The sequence below is a fragment of the Sprattus sprattus genome (assembly GCF_963457725.1).
Source record: "Sprattus sprattus genome assembly, chromosome: 1".
NCBI classification, from domain to species: domain Eukaryota; kingdom Metazoa; phylum Chordata; class Actinopteri; order Clupeiformes; family Clupeidae; genus Sprattus; species Sprattus sprattus.
In genome coordinates, this window is record NC_137920.1 from 77,986,143 (window position 1) to 78,007,452 (window position 21,310).

At 46.5% G+C, this 21,310-nt stretch overlaps 2 protein-coding genes across 2 annotated transcripts in view; one reads left to right on the forward strand and one right to left on the reverse strand.

Annotated features, from left to right (window-relative positions):
• Positions 1-2,294: 2,294 nt before the first annotated feature.
• nlrc3l1 (NLR family, CARD domain containing 3-like 1) lies at positions 2,295-9,637 on the reverse strand. Its single transcript, XM_080837264.1, has 7 exons — positions 9,484-9,637; positions 8,321-8,515; positions 7,884-7,994; positions 7,022-7,114; positions 6,501-6,609; positions 6,077-6,317; positions 2,295-5,134 (listed from the first exon to the last, which is right to left on the reverse strand). The coding sequence occupies exons 2-7, from the start codon at positions 8,443-8,445 to the stop codon at positions 3,552-3,554; spliced, it is 2,262 nt and encodes a 753-aa protein (XP_080693390.1). The 5' UTR covers positions 8,446-8,515; positions 9,484-9,637; the 3' UTR covers positions 2,295-3,551.
• Positions 9,638-14,006: 4,369 nt separating this feature from the next.
• The window catches only part of cnksr2b (connector enhancer of kinase suppressor of Ras 2b), a gene marked incomplete at both ends in the record, with an annotated part of 83,615 nt that continues 76,311 nt past the window's right edge, over positions 14,007-21,310 (forward strand). The window contains one exon of the mRNA XM_080835716.1: positions 14,007-14,070. Within this exon, the coding sequence (XP_080691842.1) occupies positions 14,007-14,070 (64 nt within the window). The remainder of the gene's footprint in view (positions 14,071-21,310) is intronic.

Here is a 21,310-nt window from a genome sequence, read left to right on the forward strand (position 1 = left end):
ATTGCCTATGTGAGGTTGTACATCTCCTCTCTGATTTGTTCACATTCCTTAAATGTGAAGGAAGTGAGGTAAAGTATGGTGTTGGATGTAACTCTGCTTGATCCTGTGTGGGAAATGGATCCCTGAATGATGGCAGTTACTTGTGTGATTCATTAGAAAGTGCAAAACTTGTCCATGTTTAAAGTGTAAGGATACCCCTCAGGTCTGAACCTTTTTGAAACATGGTAAAGGGGGGGACTAGGGTCTGGCTGAAAGCTTACTGGTATATGTATGTCCTGACGTAGAGAAGTCCCAAATGGTCGATTCTACTTCAGCATCGGCCTTCAGGATGATTTAAACAGTATGTGGAGTGTTGAGGCATTTTTAACCCATAAAATAGATTTTAATAATTGTTTTACATTTTGACTAACACCAGCAGTGATGTTTCTTCACAATACATACAAAACATATTGTTTAGTTTACAGCTTAAAATCACATTTAAGTGTATATGTTAAATTATCAATATTAATCTAAAGTAGCTCTTATAGGTTTTTTTGATTGCCAATATTGTTGTAGACATTTCTTTTTTTATGCTGCATGGACCCCAGATGTGAGCTGACTGTGACTGGTACAGATGGAGTCTCGTTTAGTCTCTCTTCCATTACTCCAGTGTGTCTTAACTTATTTCCCCACGGGGTCTAGTGCGTATTGGGTTGGATTAGCTCTACACAGCTCTAATCTGCATGGCCAACTAATGTTGGTGAAGTTCAGTCAAAATGTATGCAGTGCACACAGGTGACGTAAACAAATCAAACCCAAATTAGAAATAAGCAGGAAATGAAAGTGTTAAGCCCGCCCACCTGTAGATCCAGGTGAGGGCACTGATGCCACCCCAACACCTGTAGATCCAGGTGAGGGCACTGATGCCACCCCAACACCTGTAGATCCAGGTTAGGGCACTGATGCCACCCCAACACCGCCCCCTAGCATCTCCACAGGACGGGCACTGATGCCACCCTAACACTGCCCACCCGTAGATCAAGGTTAGGGCACTGATGCCACCCCAACACCGCCCCCTAGCATCTCCACAGGACGGGCATTGATGCCACCCTAACACTGCCCACCCGTAGATCAAGGTTAGGGCACTGATGCCACCCCAACACCGCCCCCTAGGGGACTGATGCCACCCCAACACCGCCCCCTAGCATCTCCACAGGACGGGCACTGATGCCACCCCAACACCGCCCCCTAGCATCTCCACAGTACGGGCACTGATGCCACCCCAACACCACCCCCTAGCATCTCCAGGTTAGGGCACTGATGCCACCCCAACACCGCCCCCTAGCATCTCCACAGGACAGGCACTGATGCCACCCCAACACCGCCCCCTAGCATCTGATGCCACCCCAACACCGCCCCCTAGCATCTCCACAGGACGGGCTCTCACACACACACCCTCTGCCTACAGCAAGGGTAAGCACGGCGACATGGCATACACACATGTTCATATACGTATACATTTGTGCACTAACATATAAGCACACCATTCATGCATGGTACCACATGAAGAGAATGTGCCATTTTTAAGTCAAACTTGAATGTTTAAATACATTCTTGCATGATTCATATGCTGTGTGTGTCATGGGATAAATACTGTAGTGGCCACTTCTAAGTAGTAAACTATTTTCACAATCAGAAGCTCAGACAAAGGACGCGTTGTTCAAGCAGATTTACTGCAGTAAATTAAGCCACTGTAAAGAGATGAATACCGGAAATTACATCTGCCCGTATACCTTTGTGCTAACATTTTTAAACGTAACCTTAGCACCTCCCATCTTTGCTTTGCTTGGCTGACCCATCCAGCCAATTAACCTGACCTCCCAATTTGACCCCAAACAAATCAAAAGATATCCCGGCACCTAATACCACACCCATTATTAACCTAAGGTCACCTCAGGCTACGCCCTCTTATTTGGACTCTCAGCCTCATTTAAAATGTAACCCAAGTATAACCTTTACACTAATTCAACAGGTACCCGGCACATTCATTCCTTATTCATATGAAAATATCCCACAAAACTTTTGGTTCTCCACTGCTGTTTCTCTTCCCAACACAACAACGCAAGGAATAGACAAAGCGAGTCATTTATTTTCACCTTGACAGACATCAAACATGTATTCTCAGACAAATGGGTGAACTAAAGCAGAGACTTCTGACGAGGCACCCTACACAGAGTCCCTTAAGAGGCCCCCTACACATACTGCCTTAGGAGGCCCCCTACACAGACTGCCTTAGGAGGCCCCCTACACAGACTGCCTTAGGAGGCACCCTACATATACTGCCTTAGGAGGCCCCCTACACAGACTGCCTTAGGAGGCCCCCTACACAGACTGCCTTAGGAGGCACCCTACATATACTGCCTTAGGAGGCACCCTACACAGACTGCCTTAGGAGGCACCCTACACAGACTGCCTTAGGAGGCACCCTACACAGAGTCCCAAAGGAGGCACTCTACACAGACTGCCCCACACACATTTCTGCTTTTTTGGCCGCTTATTCTTTTTCAACGTCCTGTTTATGCAGCCTATTGCCATATAATTCAAATGCATTTTAAAGACTTTTACTGAAGATGTCCTTCAATATTGATATATTCTGTTGATGTCTCTTTCCCACCGTGGAGAGACGGACGTAGGCAGACACTGGTATAGGCATGCTGTAGGCCTTTAGAGAGACTCAGACACCGTCTGCTCCTGCTCCTGCTCCCATTCCAGAGGTCTGATCGTCACATACGCCAGTCAACATCCTGCTTCATTGCTCTCCTTATTGTCCAGGCCTCTGTGAATCTAGAATTACACAAGATGTCCCTTTTTTTCTTTTCTTTTTTCAGTTCTTTGGGACATCTGTGAGCACTTTATCTCCCAGGACATAGTATATGTTCGTTAAAACATACATTAAGTAAGGATAAATGAAAGACAATAACTCAATTTCAGAATGTGAACAGACACAGAGGCTCTTCATGCATGATCTCACTAAAGGACTTTCTCACTCCTTCCTCTTCCTCTCTTCTCTGATCACCATACTCCTCCATGGCACTAAGCACTGTGACAACACTGTGACTTCCTCCTCTGATCACCATGCTCCTCCCTGGTACTAAGCACTGTGACTTCACTGTGACATCACTGTAACTTCACTGCAACTCGCCGTCTCTTCTCCTGCAATCAACCTCTCTTGTAAATCTTGCTTGGATGACAATACATTTAAAAATACTATTTTCACTTTGATAAATAAAAACCTTTCAGCAGTGCGCACCTACCAGATAAAAATAATACAAACTGCAACGGAGAGGTATCAGAGTATCACACTTCTGATGGGCTGACCAAAGTATTACAGCATAAAACGAAACTAAGAACTGTAACACTTTAATTAGCATTCGTTCAAAAAACGGTACCCCCACTTCCCCGAGCTCCCCTTTAAAGGAAAGTATGAAAATACACAAAAGCATCCTCAATCATCTCAAAATATCTCAAAAATAAAGCATGCCTATGTTAGCGTCATCAAGTTATTCTTTTCCTTAGCCTTCTAAATGGGTAAGTTCCTCCAAGCATTTCTTCAGGGCTGGATTATCCTTGCTCTTTTTTCTGAGGAGTTTGACGGCATCCTCCATGGCTGAGGCCTTGCAGCCCACGTGGTTGATAAAACTACCCAGAATGCATTGGTTTGACTCCGCCCCCAGGCCCACCAGGAAGCGCAGGAAGAGGTCGTAGTGGTTCTTAGCGGAGGCTTTGGAGTGCCCGGCCTTCTCTATGGCGTGTTTGTACAAGTCCGCCAGGCTCGTATCCCTCAGCTTTATCATGGCCATCTTGCTTGTGTCCATGACGTTCTTGCCGCCGTTCTTGTAGGAGAGGAACACGTAGAGCGCGGCCATGTACTCCTGCACGCTGGGGTGGACGAAGCAGCGCAGCTTCTCCTGGTACAGGATGTACTTCTCGCGGTAGTACTCGGTGACCAGGCCGCAGTGAACTATGACCTGCTGGGGGTCGACCTCGTCCTCCTTCCAGTGGCTGGTGACCATCTGGAAGATCTCCTTCTCCAGCATGGTGTAGGCCACCTTGCCCATCTTCATCATCAGCCCCCGGTCGTCCTCCCACTTCTTACCGACCTCGCCGCACTCCGACCTCCGCCGCTCCCGCTTGTTGAAGTACACCTGCACCAGGCGCGTGTACATCTCCGTTATCGTGCTGGGGGGCTCCTGGCCCGGCGGAAACTTCCGGAAGACTTTCTGGAGGACGTTGGACACGACCCAGCAGAACAGGGGCAGGTGGCACATGATGAAGAGCGTCTCGTTGGCCCGCAGGTAGGCCACCATGCGCTCCGCCAGGGCGGGGTCGTCGCTGTGCCTCTTCCGGAAGTAGACCTCGCGAGCCTCCTCGGCGAAGCCGCGCACCTCCACCACCTGGGAGATGCGGTCGTTGGGGAGCTCGCAGGAGGCCAGCGCGCGGAGCACCATCCACAGGTAGGAGCTGTGCAGGAGGTTCCCCTTGATCAGGTTGATGAGCAGCAGGCGCGTTTTGACCGTGGTGTTCATGTCGCACCAGCAGTGCGTGTACAGGAAGTCCAGCTCGTACACCAGCTCGTCCACGTCGTCCATGATGAACAGCACCTGGCAGTCCTCGAAATCCAGGTCCGTGAGCTCCGCCACGCAGGGGAAGCGGGCGCTGAGCAGCGCGTGGAAGGTGGTGTCGACGTCCAGCGTGGCCAGGAACTCGGCGCCCGACAGCGGGAACACGAAGTAGATGTGCTCGTGCGCCGTCTCCCACGCCCAGTCCAGGATGTAGCGCTGCGCCGCCGCCGACTTCCCCCCGCCGGCCGCGCCGCGCATCACCAGCAGCCGCAGGTACTTCTGCTCCTCCAGAGACGTCACGTAGAGCTCCGTGTTCTTCAGGGGCTTGTAGTTGTAGCGGGGCTCCACCTTCAGCTCGGAAACCGCCCCCCGCAGCTCGTGGTCGTTGTTGGGGGGCGCGTACATCCCCAACGTCATGTGATGCTCGGCGTAAACGGACTCGAAGTCTGCAGAGCCTCCGTCCTTGGGGCAGCCTTCATAGATGGTCCTGTACTGCTCTTTCAGCTGCTGTCTCAGAGCCCAGCGCACTTCATCTGGAAGGCAGGGAGGATCACTTTAATACAGGTTAATACATCAGAATCAGAATCAGAATATATTTATTATATATATACAAGTGCAATGAAATTGAGGTGGCAGCTCTCAGACTTCAGTGCAATTGAAAAGTAAAAAACAAAAACAATAGAAATATGTACAATATAACTATACAGATTTATACTATAAATATTAAGGGGTAATAAGGGGAAAAAAGATTTCATCAGACGGTGCGACCATGATCCATCGAGGCCCGTCTCTAGCATGTGTTGCTGGTGCTTATTATACGGCTCCTCAGAATGTTGCAAAAAGAACCATTGATACCAATGCTAAGTGATCGGACTACTTTTAGAATGAAACATGTGAATTAGAAGCACCAAACCTATTGCCAGTGGCACCTGTCATTCATATTTTGCAGCGGTCATTATAAAGAAATATCAGACCTCCAAACTTTGGGATGGCCCATTCAAAACAATGGAACTATTTGCAAAATTCTAAGAAGCTGTATAATTATTATACAGCTCTTCAGAATGTTCCAAAAAGTACCGTTGATTTGAATGGTCCATCCCAACGTTTTACCCCTGCAAAAAATGAATGGCCGCTGCTGGTTTTGGGCCTCTAATTCACATCTTTCATATCATTCCGCAAGTAGTCTGCTCACTTAACATAACGGGAATTCATTGCTACTTGAAGTCAGCAAGTAAATGGTTGCTAGGCAACACCTGAAGCTTTTAAAGTTCTATTCGCGTGAGGAACTATTTTGTCACTAAACGGCGACAAAATCATTAAAATAAATATTTTGAAGGAATGTTTTGAGCGAGTAACCATATAATAAGCGTATCGGCTGTGTGTCGGGGTCATGTTCCTCCTATCAGGATTTATTTTCCTTTTACTGCCTGGCGCACAACACATCATCCCCTTCTAATAAATAAAGCTGCTCTTACTCCTCTGAAGGTGTCCTGTGATGTATTCGACCAGATTCTTTTGTCCCATGTACTGAATCACATGCGTGGTGATCTTCAAGGCCAGTTCGATGTCACAGCACTCCAGCATCTTGTCGACCAGGTCGATGATGTCCAGGCCGTCCAGCGGGTCTCGGAAGAACTCGGGATAGCGCTCCCACAGGTACTTCTTGAAGAACTTCAGGTGAGGCTCAGACAGCTTCTTCAATACCTCCTGGAGGAACTGAAAAATGTAAAGCAAAAACACTATGGGGGCAAAAATATACACTATACAATATCCACTGTACAAAAAAGAATCCTATACAATATACGCTATACAAAAATATAAGTTGTTAAAAACTGAATATTTTACAGGTTTTTCAAAGCTGCATGTCTACAGAGCTGTGTGCGGATGTCCTGTATATACCTTGAAGGTGAACTTGACGGTCAGAGCTGGGTGCCTCTTGTGGCTGGGATCGATGGCCAGCTCCGGTTTAGCTGCGTTGTAGGGTATGACTTTGGGCTTCTTTCGGACCCTAGACACAGAAGAAGAAGAAGAAAGGGCAGCTAGGGTGAGTCCCACTTGTTCACAGGAATCAGAACCTTTTAGGAGAATAAGCATCCATAAGGCCACGTCGTGTGCTAAAACATGCTGGGGTTGAACTCATAGAGGAATGTGCATTTTACACACTTACACACTTGTTACGCGTTATGTGTGTGTGTGTGTGTGTGTGTGTGTGTGCAATTTTGTTTGGGAACTATGTTAAAACAGGCAATACTCAAAACTTTCCTTTTAATTAATGTCCAAGTCAATTAGACAGGTTGTCTTGTTTATTTTATATTGTGTACACACACACACACACAGACACACACACACACACACACACACGGACACACACACGGACACACATGGACACACACACACACACACACACACACACACCTTACCTGAGTTCAGGTTTCATCACCTTCTCCACGTCATCGTCACTCTCCAGAGAGTAGATGCTGGAAACACAGGAGTCTGGTCTCTCCAGCTCAATCCTGTAGGAACAACACCTCATCAACGCCTGAAATAAGGAGGACTTATAACAGATGAGCGATAATACTGTGTCTTTACAAACGGCTTCATACATGTCCTTGACATCTGCTTATGGTTTTTTTTTTATAACAGTTTTTATCTAAACCTGTCCACCTATCTTTATGTTGAAATAAATAAGCCTGTCGTGATTCTCTGTTAGATCTGTAGAGACTGAGACCTCTTTCAGGATACAGTCAAACCTTTTACAGGGCAGCTCCTACTAGTTAGTCCTAGTTAGCCCACTCACCTATTGGTCCTGCCACAGTTTTCGCTGGGATTAAAAGAAGTGAATGTGTGTGGCTATATCAGGCTAGCTCCTAGTACCCTAGTCTCTTAAACTGCACTGTTTTGTCACACTGTTGTTTACCTTGTATCTCTGTCTGGTTTTCACAATTTGTTTTCTTAAACTGCACTGTTTTGTCAAACTGTTGCTTACCTTGTATGTCTGTCTGGTTTTTACAATTTGTTTTCTTAAACTGCACTGTTTTGTCAAACTGTTGCTTATCTTTTTTGTATTATTATTTCTTTTAATTAAATAATTTTGTATTATTATTTCTTTCTTTTATTTCCATATCTCTCTGTAATGCCATGCCAAGGGACAACGGATGAAAACTAGCTAACCAAGCTAATTCCGGTGCATTTACATTTTCTGGGAAATGTTTATCAATGGACACTGTCCCTTTTTCAAATAAACGCATAAATATTAGCAGCAAACACCAACGCGAGCGGCACCTGGTTGTGAGGTCGTCAGGGTCAGCGTTGGATGTGCTGCAGTCCATTCTCCCACCACTCTCCATGGACAGGTAACTTGGAGCCGGGGAGGCAGCCCTCTCGACGTCACACCTAGATGCCCACAGGGCACAGGGGCAACAGGTGAGGAAGATGCCCACAGGGCACAGGGGCAACAGGTGAGAAAAGAGAAGGTGCAGTTTAATCATCTAAAAGGTTAACATCATGGCATGAAAGCATTATGATATTTTTTGCAAAGATATATTTCACTTTTCCCCCTTTTGGGAGGAGTTTGGAAACAAAAAAGCAGCTCAGAATTCATGGTTCTGTTTGATTCTTACAAGAGCATCTGTACAAAACGTCTTAGACTATTCGAAAAATGTAAGGGGGAAAATGAGACCACACGAGTATAAGCAAACAAGCACGCAAGTGTAACACACCAGTCTGGTAGATCCAGGGGGTCTCGGTCTGGCTCCCACGCCATTTCATCATCTTCCTCCTCGCCACCAGACTCGGTTCCGTGCGCAGAGGCCCCGCGGCCGACCGGGATAAAATCTGTGTCCATTTCAAGCGTCTCTGTGACTGTGGCAGAGGCTGCTGAGGTTCAGAGGAGGAGCTCTCGACACTACCCAGAGCTGCAGAGAGACAGAGGCAGAAGGAGTAGACAGAAGATGATGGTTAAGGATACATATGGCTAAATTCTGTTGCCATGCACTTATGTGGTCATCTCCGAACGTTCTGCTGAAATCCTAGCATCCTATAGAAGTTACACTAGCTCACGCTACCGCACCTGCAGCTACAAAGCTTTTATAAAAGAGCAAGTAAAGTGTATACACATGTGTGGATAGATGTTCTATTGACTGTCCTCACTCATTTAAGATAGCGAGACAGATAGCCATCTTGCACTAATGCAACGGCACAGTGTACCAACATGGTAATGTGGGGTTTTCTGTACAGAATAAATATAACCACACTGTCTGTCCCAGTGTGAAACATTGAACATACAGTAAGTGCTTAAAAGGGACAGATACCTCACACGAAACAGTGTCCCTATAGTGACTTTGAAAGGACTGTGAAACAATAAAATGCTATGAACACCCAACAGCTTTTAAGGCATGCGTTGGTTGACCTTTGATCATATCTTTTAAGTCGTGACTCCGGTTCTCCTCATAGTATACAGTTCCAGATGTTTCCATCAATGTAAAGCGGATCGTGTAGCAAACAGGACTATATCACGCCTTTTTGTCTGGTAACCTGATAAATGGGGATAAACGTGTACCACAAGTGCCGAACTTCCAACACTCCCGACAAGCTTAATGCTGTGGCCTGCCCGCCAAAGGCCTTTATAAAACGGGCTACTGAGCAGCTGAACTGACACAGACACCGCCTGTTTGTGCTATAACTTACATCAGTAAAACAGTCTGTAACAATTTATCAAATTGAATTTAACCAGCAATCAATGATGTTTATCATTCACTGAGTTCAAACGAGTTGGGCTCGTAGGCTAACTCCTCTTCCGCGTTACTACAACGTTCACTTCACCTACTACCCTTAAGTTGTTGTAGTACCTGACTCAAATGAGTTTGTGAAAGCGGCTACTTACATTTCAACACTTTTCGATCTTCATTACAACTGTTAAGTGAACAATGTCACTCTATACACTCGTACCGACACGGCACGAGCACATATTCTAAGAAGAATCGGTCATATCCTGATGTTGAGGTCCAGTTTCGGTTTCGTCTGTTTGTTCTGGAGAGTTCAGCTGCAGTCTGAAGCGCCACCTCCAGAAAAGAAACACGTGACGTCATCCGTCTACTACTGTTGGAGACGGAAGGAGAAACAGGCAGTCTCTGCTACAGCACACGTTCGGAGGCAAAGACAAGAGAAGCTGCGCGAAAGATAACATCTTCAAACAAGGAGTGTCTTCTCTTTATTATGGATGAAACGCCAATGTTTTTTGTCAGTATCAAATGCTGAAATGTCAATTCTCTTAAAGACACAGGTCCTAGCACAAATCGAGTAGGCTACTTGCGCACTTTAAACACTGACTTTCAGGGCGCAGGGCGTTCGCACCATGTGGTTCGCACTGTCAAAACCAGCACAATTCAGGTCACTGGCAGCACTCCCCTATCCTAGTCCGCTACCCGATCCTAGTCGCGCATGCTCAGACACAAACTGTTAACGGAACAAGGCTCATCATCAACATATGGGGCTTAACTTAACGCATAATGTGGGTTTATTTGACGTAATATTTAAAAATGTTGTAAACGGTTTATAGTTTAAGGCTCAACGTCAACATATGGGGCTTACCTTAAAGGCACCCAGTGCAACATTAGGGCATTAAAATGGAAATATTCTGGATAAGACAATCTTTATGATATTGACATTTACTTCACCATATTAGCACATTTGCATCATTATTTGATACTTTGGGCGTTAAAGGCACCCAGTGCAACTTTATATAAACATTCAATGAAAAATAAACATTCAATTTCTAGTCTTTTTTACACGTAGTACGTTTCAATAACTCCATACCATTACATATCGACATTCAAGGAGCAAAGATGAGATGTCGTTGTGTGGTGAGAACTGATAGAAAATCGTAAACAACAACACAGACACACGAACATACACACACATACACTGACTTTAACTCAAGGTGACAGCATCTCGTCAGTGGCTAGGAGAAGGCCGTTGCTTCACCCATTAATAACACATTTAACCGTGAGTGTGTGCACATGAGTATGCACATGTCTGCTCCGTGTTGAATCAACTAAACATAATCACACAGTGATTACATAACACAATGCAATCTCACACACATGTTGAGTGTGAGATCGTCTCATATGCACTGGCTTGGTATAATACCTGGAGGGCTGGATTATGTAATATGCAACATAATCAAAACTTTTACTTGAAGAGAACAGGACCAAATGGATGTCATTATCCACTGTATGTTTGAGTCTTATCTTATTTTCCTCGGGATCAATAAAGTATCCATCTATCTATCTATCTATCTTAATCAATACCAAACTTACCTACTGAAATGATGTTCACCACACTGGCCTTGTGAAAGCTCAGATGTAAAGGTAAAGTGACAGCAGCTGGTTTGACTGACACTAGGACACACTAAAGATAACAGCCTGAGGTACCAGCCTAACCCATTACACCACTGACATACACGACCAGCCTAACCCATTACACCACTGAGATACACGACCAGCCTAACCCATTACACCACTGAGATACACGACCAGCCTAACCCATTACACCACTGAGATACAGAGATGTGTTAATGTGTGTGTTTGTGTGTGTGTTTGTGTGTGTGTGTGTGTGTGTGTATGTGTGTGTGAGTGTGTGTGTGTGTGTGTGTGTGTGTGTGTGTGTGTGTGTGTGTGTGTGTGTGTGTGTGTGTGTGTGTGTGTGTGTGTGTGTGTGTGTGTGTGTGTGTGTGTGTGTGTGTGAGTGTGTGTGTGTGTGTGTGTGTGTGTGTGTGCATGTTCTGCATGTAGCTGAGCCACATCAGGGCCATAGGGTTCTACTTGGGTCAGTCCTGGTCTGCACTGACTGAAGATGGGTGTGCTTCCTTGTGGGGTCTGTTAGAAATACACACAGTCTCACAGAGCCAGATGAGACAGATGGGTAGGAATTTCGCTTAAATATGGCGGGCACGAATTAGATTACACAGTTATAAAACAGAGTGTATAATTTCTTATGATTTAAACACAATGGCACTTTTGCCAAGATTGTTCACAACTGGCTTAGTCTTGTCAGTGAACGATTTTGTCTCTATAAAGAAACAAACACGATCTCCCCCGACATCTCACTTCAAAAGAAACTTTTAAAAAGCCACTTCTGACCCGAGGCGAGACTAAGTGATGAACAGTATGCTGAGTTCATACTTCATACGTGTGCAGCGTTCTGCGTTAGTCAGCAGAATCCAGGGTTACGCCGTCCAAAAACACCTTGGGGTTGAGGCACTTTGTGCAAAATCACACAAGGAGCCAAACAAATAAATAAAACACGAAACCAGAACAATTTCAGTGAGACCAAGTCCAAACATGTCGTCAGAGTCCTCTGCATCCAGTGTCCTCTCCTGACAGACAGAGGCTGATAGATGCTACTTGACACAGACCTTGAACTCTGATCCACTCTTCAGTGCTCCTTCCCCTAAAGCTTCTCTTCTCCTCTGTCTCATCTAAATCAGCCAGTCAGTGGGACATCTGGCACACACACACATACATGAACACATACACACACATACACACACAGACACGCACATGAACACATACACACACACACACACACAGACACGAACACACACACACACACACACACACATGAACACAGACACACACTCACACTTAGAATTCACATGGAGCATGCACACAGACATGTCTTACAATAGCCCACAAACACAGGCCAAATGACACACGTGCTGACACACATACACACACACACACACACACACACACACACACACACACACACACACACACACACACACACACACACACACACACACATACATTTCTGTTAGAGGACAGAGCAGCATGCCCCACTGGGTGATGACTGGGCTCTGCTGACTTCACATGTGCAGAACTCAGCATCCATCCAATATCCATCTTGGAACTGGAAGCCACAGATTTAAAAAAAAATATATATATATATATATATATATATATATATAGGCCTTATTATATTATAAATCAACAAATATATATATTATTATTATCATTATTATTAGCGAAACTGTAATATTCATTGGGCGACCGGTATTGATTGAGAAATCATGGAGATTGTCAAAAAGCCTTCACCATCACAGTAAAAAAGCTTAACAATGTAACAGAATGAAGGTGTTTTGCAGGTGAATAAAAACATCCTGTCCATCCAGTAAGTAACACTTGAGTGTGAGGCTATTTACTTCTGCAGTCTGAAAACTTTCTCCGTGGCTAGGGCGAGACATCTTCGGGGATGTAATTCGTCTGACGAGACACCCGGGGGCGCTACGTCTCTGTCTCCGGTACCTCCTCAAGGCGATGACAGTTCTCGTGCAGCTCGTGTCGTAAACGCTTGAATTGGCTAGGTACGGAACCTCCAGCCTCCTCGTCTCCATCCTTTAAAACGAGTCCCAAGAGACTGTTTCAGAGGCCACCCTCACGTACTTGGTTTAAATCGAGACTTCAGTAATTATTTGCTCGTCATTCGTCAACCTCAGTATACCGCTTGTATACTGACAGAGGAACCTATTCATATTCATTCCTTAGTGATACCCTCCAAGGCGATGGGTTTTACTAGAGAGAGTAACAGGACCCGTGTTCTTTACGTCATTATAGCCTACTGTAGGCTAAATATGAACATCACATTTCCCAGAAATCAGCCTAAAATCTGTCATTTGAGTCGCCTAATGAAAAGAATCATTGAAACGGACTCTCAGTTGCCCTTGTCGTAGCCTCGGATGCCGTGTGTTATTTATAATAAATTCGCTAACCCCAAAGCGACAAGACACAGACAACACACTCTGCGTTCACTATCCCATTGTTGCGAGGGACGTTTCCGCTAGGCTGCGTTCTTTGATGGTTGAGCTGAGAGAAAGAGGGAGAGAGGTAAAGAGAGAGGGAGGGAGGGAGGGAGAGCTGGCGACAAACAAGGAGAGAAAGGGACACGAGACCGTACGTCGAAGAGTGACGGTGCTGTGGCAGATCGTAAGTCGGAGTAGTGTGACACAATGCCAAACTGATGCTTCATAGGGATTCTGCTGTCTTTTATCGTAGGCCCATCGAAACACAGACCAGAAGCTTACCACACAGAGAGGTAGGCGACAGTAGCTGACATAATTGAAGTAAAAATAGATTGTGTCTGTGCATTGAAGGACCAAGTCGCTTATGAAGGAATGCCAAAGACTTCAGCGAACAGGGATGCTGACCGTCACAGCGATGCTTCGGAGTTAAGGACCTTCATCGTCGCTTTTGATATTGCTACCTTTTAATATTACGGACTGCAATTGTCAGCGGATGACCAATTCACTCTCATTTCGAGACAAGGAATAATCAATCATTGCGCCTTGCAGTGTTGAGTCGATTCTTCTGACTCTATTGGCGATCAGGAACTGACGAAACTTCCACTATGGCACTGGTGATGGAACCCGTGAGTAAATGGACAACGAGCCAAGTGGTTGACTGGATGAAAGGTGAGTGTGTGACCATTGCCTCTGCCTCTGAGGTAATTGTTAGTATTCGTATCCCCAACACATGCGGAAAGATTCCCAGCACTGAGGCGCTCGTGTTAACCTTGAGTGTATGGAGCGTCGGGCACGCGAGAATCTCGCGTGTTATTGTTTGGGTCTGCTTGGTTGGACGTAGGGTTCTTTTTGGACGCGATTTTGGTGTTTGTAGTCATTGTTTTGTTTGTGTGCCAAATCTATGCATGTTTAAAATGTGCGCAGTCTACTATTGGTCTGGAAGCTTATCCAGTGAACAGGTGTCTTGACTGTATATCAACACACACAAAAGCACATGCACACACCCACACACATACAAATACAATTTACATTACTGCTTTTTTTTCTAAAGGAGAAGTGCTATACAATTTTTCAATTCTAAGCATCATATTGCATGCGATGTCTTAGCTTAGTGGAACAGCTTGAGCTTCAGCTCCCATGATACCCAGAACAAAAGCAAAGCAGTGCAAAGCAACCATACCAAAGCAACCTTGTTCTGCCTGAAAAGACTGTTGAATCTACCCAGACACTCTTGTACTGGTTATGTTATCATATTCTTCTGATTCCTTTTCACACTTTACGTGTGTGTGTGTATGTATACAGTATATGTGTGTGTGTGTGTGTGTATACAGTATATGTGTGTGTGCGTGCGTGCAAATGTTTGTGTGTGGGTGTACTGTGTGTGCGGTGTGTACGGTGTATACGGTGTGAACAGTGTGTGTGTGTGTGTGTGTGTGTGTGTATATATATGTGTGTGAGTGCGTATACGTATGTGTGAGTGTGTGAGTGCGTGTGTGTGCATGTGCGCGCGTGTGTGTGTATATGTGTGTGTGTGTGTGAAGTGTGTGTGTTTGTGTGTGTGTTTGTGTGTGTGTGTGTCCCAGATCCGGGCCATGGCAGAGTTGGAGTTCTGGGGGGTTCAGTGAGTCCATGTCAGCGGTGCTGTTGGGGTTAGGCGACCTCAGCTCTCTGTGTCACTTCACTGCCTGCACCCAGCCTGATGGGTCACACACACACACACACACACACACACACACACACACACACACACACACACACACACACACACACACACACACCCAGCCTGATGGGTCACGTGCAGCTCACTTCACATCTAGTGGGAGACCCGGGGGCGAGTAGGGGGGAATCACCACGCACGCACGCACGCACACAAACACACACACAGACACACACACACAGACACACAGAAGCACGCACGCACGCACGCACGCACACAGAAGCACGCACGCACGCACGCACGCACGCACGCACGCACGCACGCACGCACGCACGCACGCACGCACGCACGCACGCACGCACACACACACAAACACACACACAAACACACGCACGCACGCACACACACAAACACATTCTCTCTCTCTCTCTCTAACTCCTTCTCCTCCTCAGTCTTCTTGTCTTTCCCTATCTATCTCCTTCCCTGTCTCACTCCATCTCCCTCCCTCTCTCTTTCTCTGTACAACACACATACACACACACACACACTGACAGACACCCATAGATCCGTATCTGTATGTATCTATGGCACAGACATATATACAGCCGCGGAAAAAATTAAGAGACCACTTCAAAATTATCAGTTTCTCTGGTTTTACTATTTATTGGTATGTGTTAAAGTAAAATGTACATTTTAGTTTTATTCTATAACCTACTGGCAACATTCCTACCAAATTTCAAATAAAAATATTGTCATTTAGATCATTTATTTGCAGAAAAATGACAATTGGTCAAAATAGCAAAAATGATGCAGTGTCTTCAGATCTCGAATAATGCAAAGAAAACAAGCTCATATTCATTTCTAAACTACACAATACTAATGCTTACACTTAGGAAGAGTTCAGAAATCAATATTTGGTGGAATAACCTTGATTTAAAATCACAACTTTCATGTGTCTTGGCATGCTCTCCACCAGTCTTTCACATTGCCGTTGGGTGACTTTATGCTACTCCTGGCGCAAGAATTCAAGCAGCTCGGCTTCTTTTCATGGCTTGTGACCATCCATCTTCCTCTTGATCACATTTCAGAGGTTTTTTATGGGATTCAGGTCTCGAAATTGGGCTGGCCATGACAGGGTCCTGATCTGGTGGTACTCCATCCACACCTTTACTGGCCTGGCTCTGTGGCATGGAGCATTGCCCTGCTGGAAAAAACACTTCTCAGAGTTGGGGAACATTGTCAGAGCAAAAGGAAGCAAGTTTTTCTTCCGGGACAACGTTGTACTTTGCCTGGCTGAGGTTTGTAAAAGACCATAAGTATTGAAAAAGCGGACTGGAGGTTCTTCTAAGTTCGTCTTCTCTGATGAGTCCGATTTCACAGTAGGTGCAAGACTCTCTGGCTTGTAGGCCTCTCCAGGTCTCCGTCTAACCATCATACGACCATGTGTTGGGCAAAGCTGAAAATTGGACTCATCAGAGAAGACGAACTAGAAGACCCTCCAGTCCGCTTTTTTCAATCCATATGGTCTTTTACAAACCTCAGCCAGGCAAAGTACAACGTTGTCCCGGAAGAAAAACTTGCTTCCTTTAGCTCTGACAATGTTCCCCAACTCTGAGAAATGTTTTTTCCAGCAGGGCAATGCTCCATGCCACACAGCCAGGCCAGTAAAGGTGTGGATGGAGTACCACCAGATCAGGACCCTGTCATGGCCAGCCCAATTTCGAGACCTGAATCCCATAAAAAACCTCTGAAATGTGATCAAGAGGAAGATGGATGGTCACAAGCCATGAAAAGAAGCCGAGCTGCTTGAATTCTTGCGCCAGGAGTAGCATAAAGTCACCCAACGGCAATGTGAAAGACTGGTGGAGAGCATGCCAAGACACATGAAAGTTGTGATTTTAAATCAAGGTTATTCCACCAAATATTGATTTCTGAACTCTTCCTAAGTGTAAGCATTAGTATTGTGTAGTTTAAAAATGAATATGAGCTTGTTTTCTTTGCATTATTCGAGATCTGAAGACACTGCATCATTTTTGCTATTTTGACCAATTGTCATTTTTCTGCAAATAAATGATCTAAATGACAATATTTTTATTTGAAATTTGGTAGGAATGTTGCCAGTAGGTTATAGAATAAAACAAAAATGTACATTTTACTTTAACACATACCAATAAATAGTAAAACCAGAGAAACTGATAATTTTGAAGTGGTCTCTTAATTTTTTTCGCGGCTGTATATAGGACAGACATACTGTATACATATATAGTATATAGATAGATACACAGTGTTTCTAACTCCCTCGTAGTCCTTTCGTAGCAGCAGATGTTGGTTCAGGCTCAGTCTGGGCTCGTTATTGATTCCGTGAGGGTTTGGTTTGCAGGAAGGCAAGACCTGTCAGGGCGCAGATGCATTCAACTTGACAGACATCTGACGGGGCTCTTAGAGGACATCAAACGCTAATCAGATTAGATCGTTAGTATTGATTGAGTTTGGGGCGGACATGACCACACAGGATGCAGAGAGTTACACACACACAGGTCCTAGAGGTAGGAGAGGAGAGGAGGAGGTGAAGGGGAGAGGAGAGTAGAGGAGGAGGTGTCTGAGTTAGGAGAAGAGAGGAGGAGGTGAAGAGGAGAGTAGGAGGTGCTGGAGTCAGAGTTAGGAGAGGAGAGGAGAGGAGGAGGTGTCTGAGTTAGGAGAGGAGAGGAGAGGAGGAGGAGTCATAGTCAGAGGAGGAGGAGGTGCCAGAGTTAGGAGAGGAGAGGAGAGGAGGAGGTGTCTGAGTTAGGAGAAGAGAGGAGGAGGTGAAGAGGAGAGTAGGAGGTGCTGGAGTCAGAGTTAGGAGAGGAGAGGAGAGGAGGAGGTGTCTGAGTTAGGAGAGGAGAGGAGAGGAGGAGGTGTCAGAGTCAGAGGAGGAGGAGGTGGAGAGTAGAGACGGAGGTGCTGGAGTCAGAGTAAGGAGAATACTGGAGAGGAGGAGGTGTCAGAGTTAGGAGAGGAGACGAGAGGAGGAGAAGAGGTGGTGAAGAGGAGAGGAGGAGGTGAAGAGTTAGGAGAGGAGAGGAGGAGGTGTCAGAGTTAGGAGAGGAGAGGAGAGGAGAGGAGAGGAGGAGGTGTCAGAGTTAGGAGAGGAGAGGAGGCGGTGCCAGAGTCAGAGTTAGGAGAGGAGAGGAGAGGAGGAGGTGTCAGAGTTAGGAGAGGAGAGGAGAGGAGGAGGTGTCAGAGTTAGGAGAGGAGACGAGAGGAGGAGGTGTCAGAGTTAGGAGAGGAGAGGAGGAGGTGAGGAGAGGAGAGGAGACAAGAGGAGGAGAGGAGAGGAGAGGAGGAGGTGTCAGAGTTAGGAGAGGAGACGAGAGGAGGAGAGGAGAGGAGAGGAGACGAGAGGAGGAGAGGAGAGGAGGAGGTGTCAGAGTTAGGAGAGGAGACGAGAGGAGGAGAGGAGAGGAGAGGAGACGAGAGGAGGAGAGGAGAGGAGAGGAGGAGGTGTCAGAGTTAGGAGAGGAGAGGAGAGGAGGAGGTGTCAGAGGAGGAGGTGCCAGAGTTAGGAGAGGAGAGGAGAGGAGAGGAGGAGGTGTCAGAGTTAGGAGAGGAGAGGAGAGGAGGAGGTGTCAGAGTTAGGAGAGGAGAGGAGGAGGTGTCAGAGTTAGGAGAGGAGAGGAGGAGGTGTCAGAGTTAGGAGAGGAGAGGAGGAGGTGTCAGAGTTAGGAGAGGAGAGGAGGAGGTGTCAGAGTTAGGAGAAGAGAGGAGAGGAGGAGGTGTCAGAGTTAGGAGAGGAGAGGAGAGGAGGAGGTGTCACAGTCAGAATTAGGAGAGGAGAGCTAAGAGTCAGAGACTCCAGCTCCAGCTCCAGCACGCTCTCTCTCTCTCTCAGAGCCCCGGAGCCCAGCCGCAGAGCTGATGAATAATCTACAAGTCTCCCAACAGGGCAGGAAACAGCATTTTAACACTCCAAACACAGGGCTCTGGGGATATATACACACACACACACACACACACACACACACACCACACACACACACACACACATACACACACACACACACACACACACACACACACACACACACACACACACACACACACACACACACACACACTCACACTCACACACACACATCACACACACTCACACCACACACACACACACACACATCACTCACACTCACACTCACACACACACAACACACACACACACACACACACACACACACACACACACACACACACACACACACTCACACTCACACTCACACACACACACACACACACACACACACACTCACACTCACACTCACACACACACACACACACACACACACACACACACACACACACACACACACACTCACACACACAGGGCTCTTGGGAGGCCAGGCAAACCCCTCCAAAACCCCTCCAGTCTGCTGTGTTTCATCTGCCTCCTAAACCCTGGCTACAAACACAGAGGGCTTGTTGACCCCCACGCAGATTAAAGCCAAATCCTGGATGAAATTACGGTTCAAGTGGAGCCAAACCTTTGCCCCAGGTCCACTGGGAGTGTGTGTGTGTGTGTGTGTCCACGTTGCCTTTTTGGCAGGGGTCAGAGTGGTGGCCTTAATCCCCCGTTGTGATTGGACACAGAGGTCTGGTCCGTAGTCAGGTCCCGTTGTGATTGGACACAGAGGTCTGGTCCGTGGTCACGTTGTGATTGGACACAGAGGTCTGGTCCGTAGTCACGTCCCGTTGTGATTGGACACAGAGGTCTGGTCCGTAGTCACATCCCGTTGTGATTGGACACAGAGGTCTGGTCCGTAGTCACGGCCCGTTGTGATTGGACACAGAGGTATGGTCCGTAGTCACGTCCCGTTGTGATTGGACACAGAGGTCTGGTCCGTAGTCACGTCCCGTTGTGATTGGACACAGAGGTCTGGTCCGTAGTCACGCCCCGTTGTGATTGGACACAGAGGTATGGTCCGTAGTCAGGTCCCGTTGTGATTGGACACAGAGGTCTGGTCCGTAGTCAGGTCCCGTTGTGATTGGACACAGAGGTCTGGTCCGTAGTCACGTCCCGTTGTGATTGGACACAGAGGTCTGGTCCGTAGTCACGTCCCGTTGTGATTGGACACAGAGGTCTGGTCCGTAGTCACGTCCCGTTGTGATTGGACACAGAGGTCTGGTCCGTGTGCGTGCGTGTGCGTGTGCGTGCGTGCGTGCGTGCGTGCGTGCGTGCGTGCGTGCGTGCGTTTGTATCTGTCCATGTGTGTGTGTCTCTGTTTGTCTCACTTTTGTGTCGTGTGTGTGTTCCAAAGAGGTCTTAGTACGGGGGTTCACGAATAACATTATGCAACTACGGGCACATTACGAAACTATTCGAGGGAGATTTCTCCCTGGCTCAGTAAGGGCCGGAGATTAAAATGAAAAGCCACTGTTTTCGACAGAGACTGTTACGCCGAAACCAGATTCCATTTTAGAAATGAAGAGTTAAGACTTCACAATAACACTTCTAGATTTAAATGAAAATATTTCTTGCATACAAACTTCAGTAAATCACAAAACTTGGGTTGTTGACCCCCACGCAGATTAAAGCCAAATCCTGGATGAAATTACGGTTCAAGTGGAGCCAAACCTTTGCCCCAGGTCCACGGGGAGTGTGTGTGTGTGTGTCCACGTTGCCTTTTTGGCAGGGGTCAGAGTGGTGGCCTTAATCCCCCGTTGTGATTGGACACAGAGGTCTGGTCCGTAGTCACGTCCCGTTGTGATTGGACACAGAGGTCTGGTCCGTAGTCACGTCCCGTTGTGATTGGACACAGAGGTCTGGTCCGTAGTCACGTCCCGTTGTGATTGGACACAGAGGTCTGGTCCAAAACAGAACCTTCCGGCATTCACAGACGACATTTTTCTCCTTTTTTGTCAGGTTGTAGAAAAGCGGCGAAACTGACATCTTTCATTGTATCATGTATGCAACATACGTACATCGTTTCTTTCTATATTTTCTTCACTAACCCAAGCACATATGCCTTGCTTTTTCTTTAGTTTCATCTTAATACAGTGAGTCTATCCTCACTCAGTGAGTAGTAAAGGCCTTGGCGTGAGATAGTGACTTACAAACCAAGAGTGTCACAAACCGCAACAGCTCTCTCCTTGCTGCCTGTGGCTTACTCTAAACCTCCCTCCATACGACACTGTTATATTTTCTTAATCCAGTTTGTGTCTAACTGTCACAAATATTTTTAACTTAAAACAGGGTTAGCTGTTTATTATTAAGCCTGTTGA